At 32.5% G+C, this 18,699-nt stretch overlaps 3 protein-coding genes across 28 annotated transcripts; all 3 read left to right on the top strand.

Annotated features, from left to right (window-relative positions):
- The first annotated feature begins 1,031 nt into the window (after nt 1-1,031).
- Nucleotides 1,032-6,877, top strand: LOC130948633 (F-box/kelch-repeat protein At3g23880-like). Of its 22 annotated transcripts, none has more exons than XM_057877437.1 (7): nt 1,032-3,585; nt 3,701-3,792; nt 3,938-3,994; nt 4,081-4,164; nt 4,268-4,432; nt 4,936-4,996; nt 5,346-6,876. In XM_057877437.1, the coding sequence occupies exon 1, from the start codon at nt 1,097-1,099 to the stop codon at nt 2,327-2,329; it is 1,233 nt and encodes a 410-aa protein (XP_057733420.1). In that variant the 5' UTR covers nt 1,032-1,096; the 3' UTR covers nt 2,330-3,585; nt 3,701-3,792; nt 3,938-3,994; nt 4,081-4,164; nt 4,268-4,432; nt 4,936-4,996; nt 5,346-6,876. The 22 variants fall into 22 exon arrangements, with proteins under 22 accessions (XP_057733420.1, XP_057733432.1, XP_057733427.1 ...); XM_057877449.1 differs by lacking the exon at nt 3,938-3,994 and having other exon boundaries at nt 1,032-3,792; nt 5,346-5,436; nt 6,257-6,304; nt 6,433-6,876; XM_057877444.1 differs by lacking the exon at nt 3,938-3,994 and having other exon boundaries at nt 1,032-3,792; nt 5,346-5,436; nt 6,257-6,347; nt 6,433-6,876.
- A 1,751-nt stretch (nt 6,878-8,628) lies between these two features.
- On the top strand, nt 8,629-9,864 carry LOC130948862 (F-box/kelch-repeat protein At3g23880-like). Its single transcript, XM_057877736.1, has one exon. The coding sequence runs from the start codon at nt 8,629-8,631 to the stop codon at nt 9,862-9,864; it is 1,236 nt and encodes a 411-aa protein (XP_057733719.1).
- Nucleotides 9,865-12,775: 2,911 nt separating this feature from the next.
- LOC130951519 (F-box/kelch-repeat protein At3g23880-like) lies at nt 12,776-18,430 on the top strand. Of its 5 annotated transcripts, XM_057880188.1 has the most exons (6): nt 12,778-14,271; nt 15,101-15,463; nt 15,564-15,681; nt 15,889-16,294; nt 16,532-16,602; nt 18,162-18,429. In XM_057880188.1, exon 1 carries the CDS (start codon nt 13,017-13,019, stop codon nt 14,244-14,246), a length of 1,230 nt encoding a protein of 409 aa, XP_057736171.1. In that variant the 5' UTR covers nt 12,778-13,016; the 3' UTR covers nt 14,247-14,271; nt 15,101-15,463; nt 15,564-15,681; nt 15,889-16,294; nt 16,532-16,602; nt 18,162-18,429. The 5 variants fall into 5 exon arrangements, with proteins under 5 accessions (XP_057736172.1, XP_057736171.1, XP_057736173.1 ...); XM_057880189.1 differs by having other exon boundaries at nt 12,776-14,271; nt 15,139-15,463; nt 15,889-16,602; XM_057880190.1 differs by having other exon boundaries at nt 15,624-15,681; nt 15,889-16,602; nt 18,162-18,430.
- Nucleotides 18,431-18,699: the final 269 nt, after the last annotated feature.

Below are 18,699 nucleotides of genomic sequence, written 5' to 3'. Positions count from 1 at the left end.
GAGATGAAAAATATAATAGTGTCATTTATATGAGTGAGTGATCCTAGGGTCAATTGAAGTGTAGGTATTATACTTACAACATTCAATTAGCAAATTTTAACAACTATAATTAATATTTTTTATTTTTTTTAAAAAATAAAATCTATTAAAAATATATGTTTCTTAAGTTCATCGTCCATTTTTATAGTCGTGGTATAAAAAAAATAATCATATTATATGTACATTAAAAATAAAAATCAATCATCGTATAAATAATGTATTTATATTTAATATCTAATTTTAATATCTATATAATATTTTTATTTTTAAATAGATAGACTTTTGTTTCTTTGATTAATTCACTTTGAGCTTATTTGAATGACACCAAATTTATAAAAAAAAGATTTTATTAATAAATGTAGTTTTTTAGTGAGTTTATAAAATTTTAATAATAAAAATAAAAATATTAAAAAAATAAAAATATTTTTTAGAAACTAAAATTTATATTTTTTCTATTTTTTTACTTAAGAAACAGATATTTTTAAAAGAGTAAATAGTTAAATTAGTTCCTGAAAATTAAATCGGTTTTCAAAAGATTTTTTTAATCAAATTCGATCCGTAAAGATTTTAAATTAGTCATGTTAGTATTTCCATCGCTTTCATTGCTAACATCACAATACATACCTAGTAGTCCTAATTAACTATTAACATGATTAGTTTATGAAATTAGACCACATCTTTATAAATTTATTATCTTAATAATCAATTAAGATTTTTAGGTATACGTTATGATGTCATTTAACGTGTCACATTAATAAATTTTGACATCATTAATAAAGAAAGTAACGTAAAAAGTAACATGACTAATTTAAAAAATTTAAAAAATAAATTTAATTAAAAAAATCCTTCAAAAATTAATTTAAAAAACATGTGAACTTTTAATGACTAATTTGACCATTTACTTATTTTTAAAATTATAATAAATAAAAAATATTATAGGAATCGAAAATAGTCAAATATATACTATACTATATATAGTACAGTGCCGAGCCTTTCAAGTTTGTGAAGTAAAACCTTTTAGCCGCTGCGGCTGCGGCTAACCTCCGTTCAAGTTGTTATGGAGCAGCCTCATGATTATGACGAGAGGAAGCCTTTAAGAGTCACCAGCAACACCCCGAAACTGCTGCTGTCTTCGACGGTAACGTCATCGCAGCCGCTGCTTGTCCTTCCGGATGAACTCCTCACAGAAATCTTGACGAGGCTTCCGGCAAGGTTACTTCTTCGTTTACGGAGTGTGTGCCGTTCATGGAGAACTCTAATTTCCAGCTCCCAATTCGCCAACTATCATATTCAACGTTCAATCGCCGCTGATCCAAGTTTGAGTGGGCCACGAGTTGCTTTTCATCATAGTTTTGAATTCAATTGCATCACATTCGGAGATTTCTCCTTACAATCCTTGGTCGAGAACCCTTCCGAACCTACAGAAGTCGTTCTCTTCGAGGAGAGACCACGTTGCCACGAAATTAATAGCTCTTGCAATGGATTGCTGTGCATGCATGGGGGTGCTCACAGCCTCAACAACAGTGTCATGTTGTGGAATCCCTATACTGGATTGACATCCCAATCGCTGAAAATTAGGGGTTTCATATGGAATTCCGGTTTCGGCTATGATCATGTGAATGACAAGTACAAACTTGTTGCGGTTGTAAAGCAGATGCGGGAGCGGAAACCCCAAACCAGAATTTATACATTTTGTGGGAACCCTTCCATGAGAACAATTCAAGATATGCCGTGTGGCGTAGTTGGTGATGAAACGGGGGTATTTGTGCCTGGCACCGCCACTCTTAATTGGGTTTGTCAGCATATGGAGTACTTGGTTATTTCCCTTGACTTGGTGAAGGAGACTTTTAGTGAGTTTTCTCTGTCTCTCAAGGATCCAGACAATAAAACCTTCGACTTCCCACAGTTATGTGTGCTGAGAAACTGCCTCGCAGCTTGTGTCAGCCATGATGAGAAGACTCATTGGTCTGTGTGGCTGATGGAAGAGTATGGAGTGCCTCAATCTTGGACTAAATTTGCCAGCATCTCCTGCCACCCGAGTCTATCTGGTCATCATTTACGCCCATTGTATATCTGGGAAAATTATGTTCTTATGGCGGCTGCAGCAGATTCAAAGATAGTTCTGTATAACTTAGATCATGACGGCTTTGAATTTCCTGTATTGGAACATACTCCTCCGTCTAACAAACTGGGATTGTACTTCTTCTGTATTTATCACGAAAGCTTAGTTTCACCACCATATCGTAGCCTTCCAAGTACATCATCCCAGATCCAGTTAATCAAACCCTAACGGACAAGCTGTCTTCTGAATGGTTTGATTCTAGTCAACTCCTATGCCTTCTTTATGACTCTTGACTTTTGAGAATTTATCTGTTCTTATTGCTTTTCTAATTTAGTGATTATTTATCTAGTTTTTTACAAAATTATACTACCTGTTATGATTATTGCCAATTTCATATTCACATGCCCAGACTGGATTTGTAGGATTAACCATCATTTACTAGTGTTCCTTTGCACTTACAGTAAATTTATGCTTGTGATGAAGATCTGATCTTAGATTCAAACCTATTATTTTAAGGTAAAATTAAGGGGAGAGAATGTAATATGTAATTTAATACGTACCATTTCGTTTTAATTTTGTTGTTTTTGGATCCAAAACTGGATGCTTTACCCGTTGAACCAGATGAAATATACTGATAATTGGTACATGAATGATCCATACCGTAGTATTGACATCTTCAAATTATGGATTCAGTTATAAATGATTCTTTTATGACTAAACAAAATCAAAATTAATACATTTTTATTTTTTATTTCTTGTGATAAATAAATGATTACCAGCTTTCAATGATCAACATACTAGGAAGTGGAAAAAATGATGTATTGATACATTTGTTTTCTCTCTTGGTGGTCAAAGAAATAATATGAACTTCTGAGGTACCAACCTGGTGATATAAGTTATCTGTTCTTGCTGAGTATTAAAGAATTGGAGCTTAAAACAAATGGAAGAGTTGAAGCGAGATTTTAACAAACAAAACGATAAGCCATGTCACAAAGAAAAAGAGCTTTTATATTCTTAATTATCTAGATACCCCTTGTAGTTCTAGACCCTATTTTATGACCAACAGTCGCATTTGTCATGTTTTTTGCCAACTCTCGCTTTTTTTATATTAGCCCTCTAGCACTCCTCGGGAATAATTATTTACAAACTTTCATCGACTAACAAACTTAACCAACTAGTCTTGTGAAAGAATAATATGAACTTCTAAGAAATTAAGCTGATGACATAAGTTATTTATTATTCATGAATATTAAAGTGATATATTTTTAATGAATATATCACATAGTTGAATATTTAAAAGAAAAAAAGAAAAATGGTAAGAATTTAAAGAGAGGCTTGTTAACTGCATCCAATGGTGAGGTGAGTGAGATTGATGTCACTGATATTGGAACTCTTGAAAGAAAGAAAGTGTTGCAAAGGTTGGTAGGTACTGCTGAAGAGGATAATGAGAAGTTTCTGTTGAAGCTGAGGGAAAGAATTGATAGGTATATATCCATTGTTAAAGCTTGTCTTCTCTTTTATTTTCTTCAACAGTTTTAAATTGCAAAACTTTCCTTTGAATATTTTCTGGAGTTGGAATCCATATTCCAACAATTGAAGCCAGGTTTGAGCATCTAAATGTTGAGGCAGAAGCTCATGTTGGCAGCAGAGCCTTACCCACGTTTTTTAACTTCATTGTTAATATAGTTGAGGTAAACCACGTGTGATTTCTAAATCTCTCTTTCCTTTGATGCTTCAATCCAGATTGTTGTTGGTTTTAGTTTGTGTAAGATTTGTACTTATTCTGAAATTTTTAATCTTCCTGAGTTATTTGAATTTTCTTCATATCCTTTCAAGCCAAAAGAAGTAAGTGACCATTCTTAAAGATACTAGTGGAATTGTAAGACCTTGTAGGTAAGAAGATAGGATTAGTTGAAATCCTGAAGCTCAAACTTTATTCATCTTCCTATTCACCACTACATTTTGTTTTCATTTTTCAGGATGACATTGCTTTTAGGCCCTCCAAGTTCTGGAAAAACCACACTCCTTTTGGCTCTGGCAGGAAAGCTTGCCTGGATCTTAAGGTTAAAGTGCTTCTTTCATGTTTTTCTTCATGTATGCATCAATCAGATAACCATGATTATTGCTCACCTTATATCCATTTTTTTGCTGAAAAATATGTTGCAGGTTAGTGGCAGAGTTACCTATAATGGCCATGAAATGAATGAATAAGTTTGTACCTCAAAGAACTGCAATATACATTAACCAGAATGATGTTCATATTGGAGAAATGACTGTGAGGGAAACCTTGGCTTTCTCAGCAAAGGTGTCAAGGGGTTGGTTCAAGATTCGGTTAGTCAAATTTTACCTTAATGGCCATGCCAAATATTTTCAAAATGCTGTATGGATATAAAAAACCAACCACTATATATGTTTATATTTAAATATATATATTTTGTTTGTCACCAAAAACAATATATATTTTGTTTAATATATTTTTGTTAATGTTTTTGGGGAAACTAAGATCCATGGTCATTTTTATTATTACCTTAGATTTCATGTTGAAGCATATTTCTAGGGACCATGCCAAATATTTCGTTGGTATTGCCATAGCCATATTTAAGTCATCATTATATTGTACTCCGATCTGTCCATGATTACTTTTGAACAAGCTAAGTGTTCTTATCAAGATCAGATCCTAGGCAACTCCGATTGCTATTAGCTATGCATGCACTTCTTTATTTTGTGATCATTCTAGATATGATACTTTGAAAACCTCACTGATGATAATTACTTTGGTTATGATGTTGGATTAATAATTTACCTCACTAATAATCCATTCCCCTGTTCTCTAGTTGTTTCTCCTTCTTGTCCACCAAACTGAAAGCACAGATTTCTCTCCTGAAAGCGCAGAAGGTTACTCTCTCTCTCTCTCTCTCTCTCTCTCTCTCTCTCTCTCTCTATATATATATATATATATATATATAGAACTAGATGTTTAGCATTAGAAGAGGGATATAGAGCTAGCGTTAATTTTTTTTATTGACTTCACATTATTATTGAGAAACCTTCAACATGGGATAGTGGTAGTTAATTACTTTGATAGTAGTTGTTATTGTCTATTACTAATATATATATATATATACAAAAGCTAATTAAAAAAGCAATGATGGCTGTGAAAGATTTGGAGAATATATTATTAAGATTTCATTCCTATGAAAATATGCTAAGGTATCTGATTTGTTTGATAAACTGAATTTGGCAGATTACAAAAATTTAGGCTAGAGTGGTTATCCTTGTTTGTCTATATTCTTAGCATAGGGAGCCAGATCGAGTCAAGGCCAACTTTGGAACAGGTAATAATTATTAGTATTTTAAGATTTGCCCTATTTGTTGATGAAAATTGTAAGGGAAAGTTAGGGAAGTTAGAAAAATTGTAAGGAAATGAGTGAAATCTCTGAACCTTTTAAGAAGCTACATCTTGGAAAGCCATTTAATAAGTTTGACATAACACTAAATGCTACAACTTGGACTTCAACTCAGAAATAGCACATATAATGGTGATTCTAACACTTTCTGAGTCCACTTTCTTTACACTATCTTTCATCCATTTTGTTCATTTGATTTTTGTTATTCTAATTCTGACTCTGATTTTATTTTTGTTCAAGTTGGTATTTTGAAGGCAAATGAAGTAACTGTTTGAATGATTTAGTTTACTTGCTTTGAAAAATCAAAATAAATTACTTGCTTTTTGGCATTTTATTCTATGGCCGCGAAGGCTCTTTTTTTTTGGCAGGAACATTTTTCTTCTTGTTCAGAAAAATAAGGTCCTATACAAATACTTGTATCATAAGGGAAATATGTTGATTATTGTTCATTAGAAAAACTATCTCATTACGCTGCTGATACAGTTTAAAGTATAAACTTGTTGATGTTATTAGTATGTGCTAAGTTATTGCCTAAGAGTGAGTTTATTTCAGGCTTTTGATAGTTCTTTGTGGTTTGTAAATGACCTGAAATTGATATGTTAGAATTAATTAGTCTAGGTTATTTTTTATTTTTTGATGTCATTATTCAAATTCTTCTTGTTTGTTGGTGTTGTGATACTAATTTTGATTTTGTGGAACGGATTTGATATTGTTTTGAGTCTGATAATTGGTTACTAAGTTTTTGTAGAGGTTGAAGGTTATTAATTCAAGTTCTTTTGATACAAGAAAAAACCAGGTTCATTTCTTTTATGAACTTTGGTTGTTGCTTCGGTACCAAGGTTGTCTTGCCATGTAATGTACTCTCTTGCTGCTAATCTTCATTCCTTGAGTCATGGAAATTGATTAATTATTTCTGCTATATAGGCCATGAAATTGCAGTGCCAGTGAGGGAGAACCATCAAGCAGTGCTGCACAGTCAAGCATTTCCTTTTGCTTTGTAACCTGGGTCCTTGAGATTCTATTGTCCCTCAATACCTTTTTTGGGTGGCTGGAGCATAACCCTTAATTTATTGAATTGAACAGGCAATAGGCTTGATAGAGGCAGGGAAGGAATTGCAAGGACTTAAAGCTCTGGATCTAAATAAACCATTGCACCTCACTTCGATGCTTATATCATTTAAGAGAGATGAAGCCCTGTTCAAATACTTGTAATCTGCCATTTGTCTCTTGTATTCCTTGTGTAATTTAGCCTCCCGAAATTCTAAATTTGAATAGGCTAATATTAATAGTGGAATATTTTGATCATTTGAAGACTGTAATAACACTAGTTTGTAATTTTGTAGAGATAGACTATAATAATAAATAATAATAGTTTATAGCTTATAAAAAATTTTAAAAGTAAAAATAATGCATCATAGGAGAAAAAATATTACAGAATGAAAGAGTGAAAGAGTGAAAGAGTAATTGGTGAGTATGTTATGAAATACAAAAATAGTTAAAATAAAAAAAAGAATAAGGTTGTGTTTTTTAAGAAATTAAAGTAATATTCACGACTATATAATTGATGGTGTATTAAATTATTAAATAATAAATTGCAAGCAAATATTAATAAAGTATTATATTTGATATTAAAATAAAATATAAATAATAGATAAAAATTTGAGATTTAAAATAAAAATATTTAAGATCAAAGAAAGAAATGAAGAGAAATTTTTGGTAAATAATTACTCACATTAACATGAGAATAAATTGAATCAAATAACGTATATTTAAATTAATTGAATTAAAATATATATTATTTAATTATAGTAAGAGTTATGCTTAATTGCTTATGCATGTTAAATTGCACTTTATTTTTTTTATAATAGCCTTATTAACTAAATATATGTATAACCAACTTGGGTTGGTCGAGTGGTCAGCTCACTCGTCCGCTTAAGCACCTGTCGGGTTGGGGGATACCGTGGGCAACCAAAAAAAAACTCTATAAGTACTAAGGTGTGAAAAAAAAATAGCCACTAAATTTGATCAACTAAAAAATTTAGGATTTATTTAAGTGAGTTTTAAAAAAAATATTTTTTAAGTTATTTTTTTATGAAAGATTTTTTTATTAATATAAAAATAATTTTATATTTATTATTTAGATATCTCATATAAAAAAAATTTTATCTATTAATTATATTTAAGTATAATAATATAAGAATATTTTTGTTTCTTTATTATGTATAAATTTTTTTAAAAAAATCTTTTTAAAAAAGATGTAAATTATAATTTTTTTAAAAGGATTTTTTTATTTTTTTAGATTTTTTACTTTTATTACTAAGTGCTTGTTTAGATGTTATTTTTAAAAGATCTTTTACAAAAAGTAAAAGAGATTTATATTTAGATATCTTATATAAAAAGATTTTATTATTTATCAATTAGGTTTGGATAAAATAAGATAAAAATATTTTTTTGCTTATTTGTTATGTAAAAAATATCTTTTTAAAAGAAAAAAGATTTTTAAACAAAAAAATAAATTGTAGGCTTGTAGCTTTTTAAAAGGATGATTTTTTGTTTATTTTTAGTATTTTTATTTTTACTATAAAAAATTTACAAAACACATTAAAAAATAGAAAAAATATCTTTTAAAAAAATCTTTTTTATTAAAAATATTTTTTTATCGATTTAATCACGTCCAAACAAACACTCAAAATTTATTAAACACACTAAAAAATAAAAAAAATTAAGATATTTTTATATCAACTTAACAACATCCAATAAATACTTAATAATACAAATTAAGTTCATTGTATAAATTTTAAAATCGTCTTATAAGAAAGTGGATGCATAATTTGGACATCAAAATATCATATAGAGCATTAACAACCAATTTTAAGATTTGATTCTTAAATAGATAAGATTTTTGTTTCTTTTAAATACAGAGATTAAAGAGATAGTGAGATATATTTTTGAATCTCTATTTTCAAAACTCAAGACGCACGCGTTGGCGTTATATCGCGGGAAAGGAACTGAAGAAATAAATAGCACCGAGCTTTCGTGAGGCAACGTTTTTGCGCCATCGCCATTCGCCCCCAACCTCCGCCGAAATCCAAATAGCGTTAATCTCCCCTTCAAGTAGTTATGACGCAGCCTAGTGATTATGAGAAGAGGAACAGGAAGCGTTTGAGAGTCACCAGAAACCACCTGAAACGGCTTCTGCCTTCAACGGTAACGCCATCGGAGCCGCTTTCAGTCCTTCCGGATGAACTCATCAGAGAAATATTGCTGAGGCTTCCGGCGAGGTCGCTGCTTAGGTTTCAAAGTGTGTGCAGTTCATGGAGAACCTTAATTTCCAGCTCCCAGTTCGCCAACGATCATGTTCGTTTAATCGCGGCTGATCCAAGTTTTAGCTATCCACGAGTTGTTTATCATGGTTGTTGGTTCTACAAATACAAAAAATTCGGAGATTTCTCGGTACGATCTTTGTTCGAGAACCCTTCCCAACCTACTGAAGTCGTTCGCTTCGGGGGAAAAAGTAGCCACGAAATTATTGGCTCTTGCAACGGATTGTTGTGCTTGCAAGACATTACTGACATGGATAACTGTATCATGATGTGGAATCCCTGTATTGGATTGACATCCCAACCGCTGAAAATTCGGGGTTTGATAGGAGTTTGCGGCTTCGGATATGATCATGTAAATGACGAGTACAAGTTTGTTGCGGTTGTAGATCAGATACATAAACAGGAACCGCTTAGATTTGAAACCAGAATTTATACATTTTGTCCAAACCCTTTGAGGAGAATCATTCAAGATACGGCGTTTAAAAGGATAATTGGTGATGGTAAAGGGGTATTTGTGCCTGGCACCGCCACTCTTAATTGGATTCATTGGCATGGCTTGGTTCTTTCCCTTGACTTGGTGAAGGAGACTTGTAGTGAGTTTTCTCTGCCCCTCAACCTCAAGGCTCCGGAAAATAAATCCTTCATCTGCCCACACTTGTGTGTGCTAAAGAACTGCCTTGCATTTTGTTGCAGCCATGAGAAAACTTATTGGTCTGTGTGGCTGCTGAAGGAATATGGAATGCCTCAATCTTGGACTAGATTAGCCACCATCCACTGTCACTCACTGCTTACTGGTGCTGAGTTACATCCATTATATATCTGGGGAAATACTCTTCTTATGGCGGTGGCATCAACTTCAAAGATAGTTTTGTATAACTTGGATGATGGCGGCTTAGAATTTCCTCTACTGAAACCTACTCCTGCAGATGTCTCAATGGGATTGTGGTTCTATATTTATCATGAAAGCTTAGTTTCACCATCATATCGTTGCCTTCGAAGTAGCTCGTCCCAAATTTGGTTTATCAAACCATAGTGTACAATCTCTCTTCTAAATGCTTTGATTCTTGCCAACTAATTCTTGTGATTATTCTTTCTGTTATTTCAAATTCATATGCCCAGGCTAGATTTGTAGGAATATAATGTACAAGTATCCCTTTGCACTTATTGTATAATTTATGCTTGGGATGAAATTCTGATCTTAGATGCAAGTCATGCAACCAATTATCCCATTATTTAATGCAAGTCATGCTTTTATTCTTTTGGCATTTCATCTGATGCATATGTTCAGTTTAGATTACCAATTAAAATCGAAGTATATCCAAACTCAGAATTGAGAATTTGATGTCAGTTGCTGACCTTTTTCTTTTTTAATGTTAATTGGAATCTCTTTTTCTTCCTGTCTTCCCCTCTCCTTTTTCTTTTTTGGTGTTTTGATTCGATTGTACAGAGCATATAGGATAATAGGAACCAAGACTGCTGGACAAATCAGGAGCCATGCAGAGAAAATCTTCACAAAGGGTAATGGCTACCTTCTCATCTCGATCATATGTTAGGAATATTTATCTTTCCTTTTAACTTGCTGATGATTTTTTTAGTGGTTTGGTACATCACTTTGTATACTTTAATCAATATAATCCCCCTCCAATTGCATCAAATAATTTTGTATCTAAACTAATGCTTTGGAACTTAGAAGGATCTCACATGAAAGTTAAGTAAATCTGATCAATTGACCATTTGTAGAAAATTCAGAGCAAAAGTGGTTTTTTATGTTCGTGTTTTGTTGAGAAAGTTGTGAGCACTTTTCAAAGTCTTTGATTCGATAAATCATTTTCAAAAAGAGGATGTGAGGTTGGGGACTTGAGGTAGATTATGTTTAAGTTTTATAGACGTGCTTCAGGGCTTATGCATTGAAACCTAGAGCTGTGTCTCAAAATAAATTTTAAGAAAATTCCATGGAAAATTAGTTTTTGTAAGTATATAATTAAATGTGTGCTAATTTAAATACTTCACAAAACCAATATTTTTATGTTGAAACCTGGAAAAAGTTATGTTGATTTTCTTAATTTTAAGTTTGATGGGAAAGGCTAATACACAACCAGCATATGATACTATGATCTCATTTTTGAAATGCATCCAGTCATAATTTGTTATGTGGTTTCTGATATAGTATTGTTATTGAAATAAAAACTACTCGAGTCACCAAATCCTTTCTTGAAAAAACATACCAAGTTCACAATTTCGAAAACTGACATTTCAGTTTCTAAGATCCCCACTTGTAAGATTATCTTATTCTTAGAAACAAGTAGAGTCATTATAAATGGTCACAGAGCTACACAGTAACCAGACATATTTCATGAAGATAATAAGCTTACTTGGGGGGAAAGAGGTACGTGCAGGGTGCTGAGAGCCGTAATTTTTATTATTACAAGACAAGAAATTGATGAACTCATCCATAAGAAACTGAAAATAGATTAAAGCTTTGCTACTGCATTTCTTTTACTTTATTTTTTCTCATTTTTAATATAAACAAATAATCTTGATGAGACAATACTTGGTACTGCTGCTGCTTTCATTTTAAGTGAAATATTATTTATGGATTACAATATAGGTATGCAGGGCTGAGTTGAAAAATAGAACTCTGAGTTTCCTCATTCCACAATTATACACACCAAAGCCTAATGATAATTGAATGAGACAAGTTATACATGTTCTACAGTTTTATATTTGTATTGAAAAAATTAGATGAAGGAATTGTTTTGTTACTATCATTATTGAAATTAAAAATTAACTAATATAACAATTCAAAGTCTGATATGTTAGAAGAGGTTGGATAATAAAAAGTTCTTTTTTACCATTTTTTTTACTGACTAAAGTTTAAATAATAATATTTACTTGGATACTCAATAGTAGGCAGCAATTTCACTTCTGTTCAAGCTCAAGCTTAATGTTCTAAGTGAGAATTAGTTCTTGAGAGTTGCATGTTATTACTCTTTTGTACTGTGAAAAAGTTGGCAATTAAAGTAGTTTCTTTCTTGATATTCCTTTTTTTAAAGGCCTGATAATCATGCTATGATAATGCAGCTTCTTTGCCATAAGAACACTATGGAGAAAAATCCTTTGCGAGCTGCTACTTTTCCTAAAGGATTTGAGGTCTACAACCATCCTTTGTTCAAAAAAAAAAAATAATACTTTTACAATATATCAAAATCAAACTTTACAATTCATTATCTAATTGTAAAAAAGAAGTATCTTTGTATGAAAACAATTGTAAAATCTTCATGGTAATATTCACTTTGTCAAAATATATACTTTTTGAGTCCCAAAATAATTATTTATGATCATCTTTATTTGCAGAGTTAATTACACATAAAATATTATATTGCATATGCACACAAAATATTGTCTATTAAAAAAGTTTTTCTAAAGCATGGGCTGCATATTTTTCTCTTTTCTACTAACATGACAAAAAGAAAATTAATTCACAAAGTGAGAGTCTCATAGATGTCTCAAATATATGAATATATAAAAAATTAAAAACAAGTTAAGTCAGCTGTGAATTCTTCAAACACTTGAAAACCTTTTAAGTTCTAATAATATCCGAGCATAAAATAAAGTCAATAGATTTCACTTTTTTCTTATATGCATCTAAATATGAGGACTATCACTTTAAATATGATCAGAACTGCTATCCTAATTAGAGTTCTCTTCAAAAATCAAACTAAAAACTCAGATCAAAATTTACTAGTTTGGCGTTTTGCACTGTCATTTATGGAGCCATCTACGGCTCTCCCAATGAATCAACTCTTTAGTAATATTGTTGTTTTTATTCTTTTTTCTTATCTACACAATCATAGAAGTCAAACCATCCGTTCTTCCTGCAACCTTTGCATCCAATTCAACGAATTTGAATCCTCTAAAATTTGAATCTTACTTTAGAGAATAAAGTGTGATCTTTCTATTTAAAAAAAATTCAAAAAAGCTCACTCTAGCCAAGTCTTTTATGTTACAAAAAAGTAGCTGGATTAACTTTTGAATTTTGTTTGGTTCTTTAACTCTTTTTAAAAGGCACACATAGTCACGTAGCCCACGGGAAAAGAAATAGGAATTGGAAATAGTCTAGTTCCAAGTTTGTGAAGCTAAACCTCTTCGCCGTCGTGGCCGCCGCTAACCTCCCTTTAAGTTGTTATGGAGCAGCCACATGATTATTACGAGAGGAAGAGGATGCCTTTAACAGTCACCATAAACACCCCGAAACGGCCGCTGTCTTCGACGGTAACGCAATCGCAGCCGCAGCCGTTCCTTTCAGATGAACTTATCAGAGAAATCTTGCTGAGGCTTCCGCCAAGATCACTGCTTCGCTTACGGAGGGTGTGCAATTCATGGAAAACCCTAATTTCCAGCTCCCAATTCGCCAAAGACCATCTTCAACATTCAACCGCCGCGGATCCAAGTTTGAGTCGGCCACGAGTTGCTTATCATCATTATTGCCACCACGGATTCGGAGATTTCTCCTTGCGCTCCTTGTTCGAGAACCCTTCCAAACCTACGGAAGTCGTTCTTTTCGTGGAGAGACGTAACTACATGGTTATTGGCTCTTGCAATGGATTGCTGTGCTTGCTGTATTATGTTGCTGGCATCAACAACTATGTCAGGTTGTGGAATCCCTGTACTGGATTATTGACAACCCCATCAGTGGTACGTGGAGAATTCTTCTCAGTTCGCGGCTTCGGCTATGATCATGTGAATGACAAGTACAAGCTTGCTGTGATTGTAAATCACATGGAGGATCATACAACCAGAATTTATACATTTTGCCGCAACCCTTCTAATAGAGCCATTCAAGGGATCCCATTTAGCAGCATAAAGGGTGATCGTAAAGGGGTATTTGTGCCTGGCACCGCTACTCTTAATTGGGTTTATCAGCATGACACTCTGGAGTACTTGGTTCTTTCCCTTGACTTGGTGAAGGAGACTTTTAGTGAGTTTTCCCTGCCTCTCAGTGATCCGGATGATGAAACCTTCATCTTCCCACACTTATGTGTGCTGAGGAACTGCCTTGCATATTGTTTTAATCATGAGAAAACTCATTGGTTTGTGTGGGTCATGAAGGAGTATGGAGTGCCCAAATCTTGGACCAAATTGGCCATCATCCCCTGCCTTCCGTGTCTACCCGATTATCCTTTTCTTCCGCGTCTATCCCATTATCATTTACGTCCATTGTATATCTGGGGAAACAATATTCTTGTGGCGGTTGTATCAACTTCAGAGATAGTTCTGTATAATTTGGATAATGGTAGCTTTGAATTTCCTAAACCTACTCCTTCAGTAGGATTGTGGGTCTTTATTTATCACGAAAGCTTAGTTTCACCTGACCTTCCAAGTAGCTCATCCCAAATTCAGTTAATCAAACACTAACGGACAAGCTGTCTTCTGAACAATGGTTTGATTCTAGTCAACTCCTATGCCTTCTTTATGAGTTTTGACTTTTGAGGATTTATCTGTTCTTATTGCTTTTCTAATTTAGTGATTATTTATCTAGTTTTTTACAAAATTATACTACCTGTTATGACTATTGCCAATTTCATATTCACATGCTCAGGCTGGATTTGTAGGATTAACCATCATTTACTAGTGTTCCTTTGCACTTACAGTAAATTTATGCTTGTGATGAAGATCTGATCTTAGATTCAAACCTATTATTTTAGGGTAAAATTAAGGGGAGAGAACGTAATATGTAATTTAATACGTACCATTTCCTTTTAATTTTGTTGTTTTTGGATCCAAAACTGGATGGTTTACCCGTTGAACCAGATGAAATTGCTGATAATTGGTGCATGAATGATCTATACCATAGTATTGGCATCTTCAAATTATGGATTCATGGTAATAAATGATTCTTTTATGACTAAACAAAATCAAAATTAATACATTTTTATTTTTTATTTCTTGTGATAATTAAATGATTACCAGCTTTCAGTTTTCAACATACTAGGCAGTGGGAAAAATGATATATTGATACATTTGTTTTCTCTCTTTGTTATCAAAGAAATAATATGAACTTCTGAGGTACCGACCTGGTGATATAAGTCATCTGTTATTGATGAGTATTAAAGAATTGGAGCTTAAAACAAATGGAAGAGTTGATACGAGATTTTAACAAACATATGAGTATTTGAAATCAACAATTGAGCGAACAAATTTTGAAATTTCTCTATCTCTTTCTCTTCTTTCTTTCTCACACTCTCTCTCCATCTGATTGACGCAAATAGTTGAGTAAACACAAATGGAATGGTAATTCAAAATACAGAGATTATCACCGGTAAGGAAGAAGGAGCTCACGGTGATGGAAGGAGTAGAATGGCGGTGGTCGGTACTGCGGTTGGAAAAGAGTTTGGCAAAGAAAAGAGAAGACGACAGCAGAGGCTCCGAGCCTGTTTTCGGTGAGCAGCAGAGATGAAGAACAATTAGTCAGAGGTGACGGTGGCTGTTGATGCAGCGTCGAGTAGAAAGAACAGCGGCAGCGGTGAGTGGTGTTGCAGCTGTCAGTGAAGAAGGAGCAGCTCACAGCAAGTTGACGACACTGATGAAGAGAACGGAGAGCTTGAGATCCTACCTTCGTTGGTGTTACAGAGGTAATTTAAAAAAAAAAAAAGCAGAAATTTATTATATATATATTTAAAAAAATGTCAGAATTATTTATTTATGTTTAATCTGCTTTTGTTTTGGCTGGAGGTTGAAGTTGGACTGGGTTGGGTTGGCAGAGGAGTTAATGGTGGTATGACTGATTTGCAGTGATTATGACGGCACTCTTTCCAGCAACCTTGAATCATCTTCAACCGGTGCATATAAGGTATCTATTTTTATTTGCCAGGGCTTTATTGCTGCTTTCTAATTATAGCATAAGCTAGCTTGGTCCAACTCACAGAAAGTCCTAGCCTTAACCTTGCATAGTTCGCACTTCTTCATATTTACCTTCTCAAATCTTGATTTTGTTTTGATTCTCAAATTAAAAAAATATCTTACTATTTTTATTCTCTGTTTGTTCTTTTCTTTGAAGGGTGAAGGAGGAAGAAGGAGAAAGAAAGAAAGCTATAGGTTACGTTGCCTTATATTATAAGTGAGAAGCTTGGGTGTTGTTGGAAAGCATTATCCAACTGCCAAATGGGTTGTCATGTCTCAGAAAAAGAAGAACAAGCACAATCAGTAAGGCATAAACAGCAAGTTTAGGCGCTGATGGCAAAAGAACTCAGAAATATGTAATGGTGGTGATTTGGCAGGAACCACATGTGATTGATTGTGCTTTGTTTTGTTTGTACATCTCACAATTAGTGATCCATTCTTGGTGGTGTTGCCGAAGGGGATGGATTAATAGTTGTTGGATAGACTTCTTTTATCCCTTTCATGAGTCAAGTATGTACCAAATGATCTTAAAAAAATGGTGAGCATGGCAGCGCATAAAGAAGGTAATATTTTACTCCTGATCAACACCTAATTTTTTATTTTTTATTCTTTTGGCATTTCATCCGATGCATATGTTCAGCTTAGATTGCCAATTAAAATCGAAGTATATCCAAACTCAGAATTGAGAAATTTGATGTCAGCTGCTGACCTTTTTCTTTTTTAATGTTAATTGGAATCTCTTTTTCTACCTGTCTTCCCCTATCCTTTTTCTTTTTGGGTATTTTGATTCGGTTGTACAGAGCATATAGGATAATAGGAACCAAGACTGCTGGACAAATCAGGAGCCATGCAGAGAAAATCTTCACAAAGGGTAATGGCTACCTTCTCATCTTGATCATATGTTAGGAATATTTATCTTTCCTTTTAACTTGCTGATGATTTGTTTAGTGGTTTGGTACATCACTTTGTATACTTTAATCAATATTATCCCCCTCCAATGGCATCAAATAATTTTGTATCTAAACTAATGCTTTGGAACTTAGAAGGATCTCACATGAAAGTTAAGTAAATCTGATAAATTGACCATTTATAGAAAAATTCAGAGCAAAAGTGGTTTTTATGTTCATGTTTTGTTGAGAAAGTTGTGAGCACTTTTTAAAGTCTTTGATTCGATAAATCATTTTCAAAAAGTGGATGTGAGGTTGGGGACTTGAGGTAGATTATGTTAAGTTTTATAGACGTGCTTCAAGGATTATGCATTGAAACCTAGAGCTGTGTCTCAATAAATTTTTAAAAAAATTGCATGGAAAATTAGTTTTTGTAAGTATATAATTAGATGTGTGCTAATTTAAATACTTCACAAAACCAATATTTTTATGTTGAAACCTGGAAAACGTTATGTTGATTTTCTTAATTTTAAGTTTGATGGGAAAGGCTAATACACAACCAGCATATGATACTATGATCTCATTTTTCAAATGCCTACAGTCATAATTTATTATGTGGTTTCTGATATAGTAGTTATTGAAATAAAAACTACTTGAGTCACCAAATCCTTTCTTGAAAAAACCTACCAAGTTCACAATTTCGAAAACTGACATTTCAGTTTCTAAGATCCTTACATGTACGATTATCTTATTCTTAGAAACAAGTAGAGTCATTATAAATGGTCACAAAGCTACACAGTAACCAGACATATTTGATGAAGATAATAAGCTTACTTGGGGGGAAAGAGGTACGTGCATGGTGTTGAGAGCCGTAACTTTTATTATTACAAAACAAGAAATTGATGAACTCTTCCATAAGAAACTGAAAATAGATTAAAGCTTTGCTACTGCATTTCTTTTACTTTATTTTTTCTAATTTCCTCTATAAAGTATAAACAAATAATCTTGATGAGACAATACTTGGTACTGCTGCTACTTTCATTTTAAGTGAAAATATTATTTATGGATTACAATATAGGTATGCAGAGCTGAGTTGAAAAATAAAACTGAGTTTGCTCATTCCGCAATTATACACACCAAACCCTAATGATAACCGAATGAGACAAGTTATACAAGTTCTACAGTTTTATATTTGTATTGAAAAAATTAGATGAAGGAATTGTTTCATTACTATCATTATTAAAATTGAAAATTAACTAATATATCAACTCAAAGTATGATATGTTAGAAATGGTTGGATAATAAAAAGTTCTTTTTTACCATTTTTTTACTGACTAAAGTTTAATAATATTTACTTGGATACTCAATAGTAGGCAGCAATTTTACTTCTGTTACTGCTCAAGCTTAATGTTCTAAGTGAGAATTAGTTCTTGAGAGTTGCATGTTATGATTCTTTTGTACTGTGAAAAAGTTGGCAATTAAAGTAGTTTGTTTCTTGATATTCTTTTTTTAAAGGCCTGATAATCATGCTATGATGATGCAGCTTCTTTGCACAAAGAACATTATATGGAGAAAAATCCTTTGCAAGCTGCTACTTTTCCTAAAGGATTTGAGGTCTACAACCGTCCATACTTTAATTTTCTTGACACTTCATTTTTCTGATTCTTGATAATTATATACGTGATGGTAATCAGCAATAATATTAATTTACTGTGATGATTATTTCCTATTTCATATTTCATATTCACTTGCTCTTGTTGGACTTGTAAGAATGACCATCATTTACTAGTATTCCTTTGCACTTACATTATAATTTAAGTGAATTTTATGGTGTCTATAATTTGATGTCTAACTTTTGTCTAATTTAATTTTTATGATAAATTATGAATATTTAATAATTATTTTTTATATTTTTTAAATTAAGTATTAATTTTTAAACTATTTTTAATAAGTTAAACAAATACTTTTGGATACCATAACAATTACTTATAATTTAACCTTGACCAAATGAAGACGAAGATGATGTAAATTGTAGTAAAATTAAAGTAATAATTCCATAAAAAAATAGTTAATTAAGTTAA

This window comes from Arachis stenosperma, chromosome 9 (assembly GCF_014773155.1).
Source record: "Arachis stenosperma cultivar V10309 chromosome 9, arast.V10309.gnm1.PFL2, whole genome shotgun sequence".
Classification (NCBI taxonomy): Eukaryota; Viridiplantae; Streptophyta; class Magnoliopsida; order Fabales; family Fabaceae; genus Arachis; species Arachis stenosperma.
The sequence above is the reverse complement of the archived record's forward strand: the minus strand, read 5'-3'. Positions and strand labels throughout refer to the sequence as shown.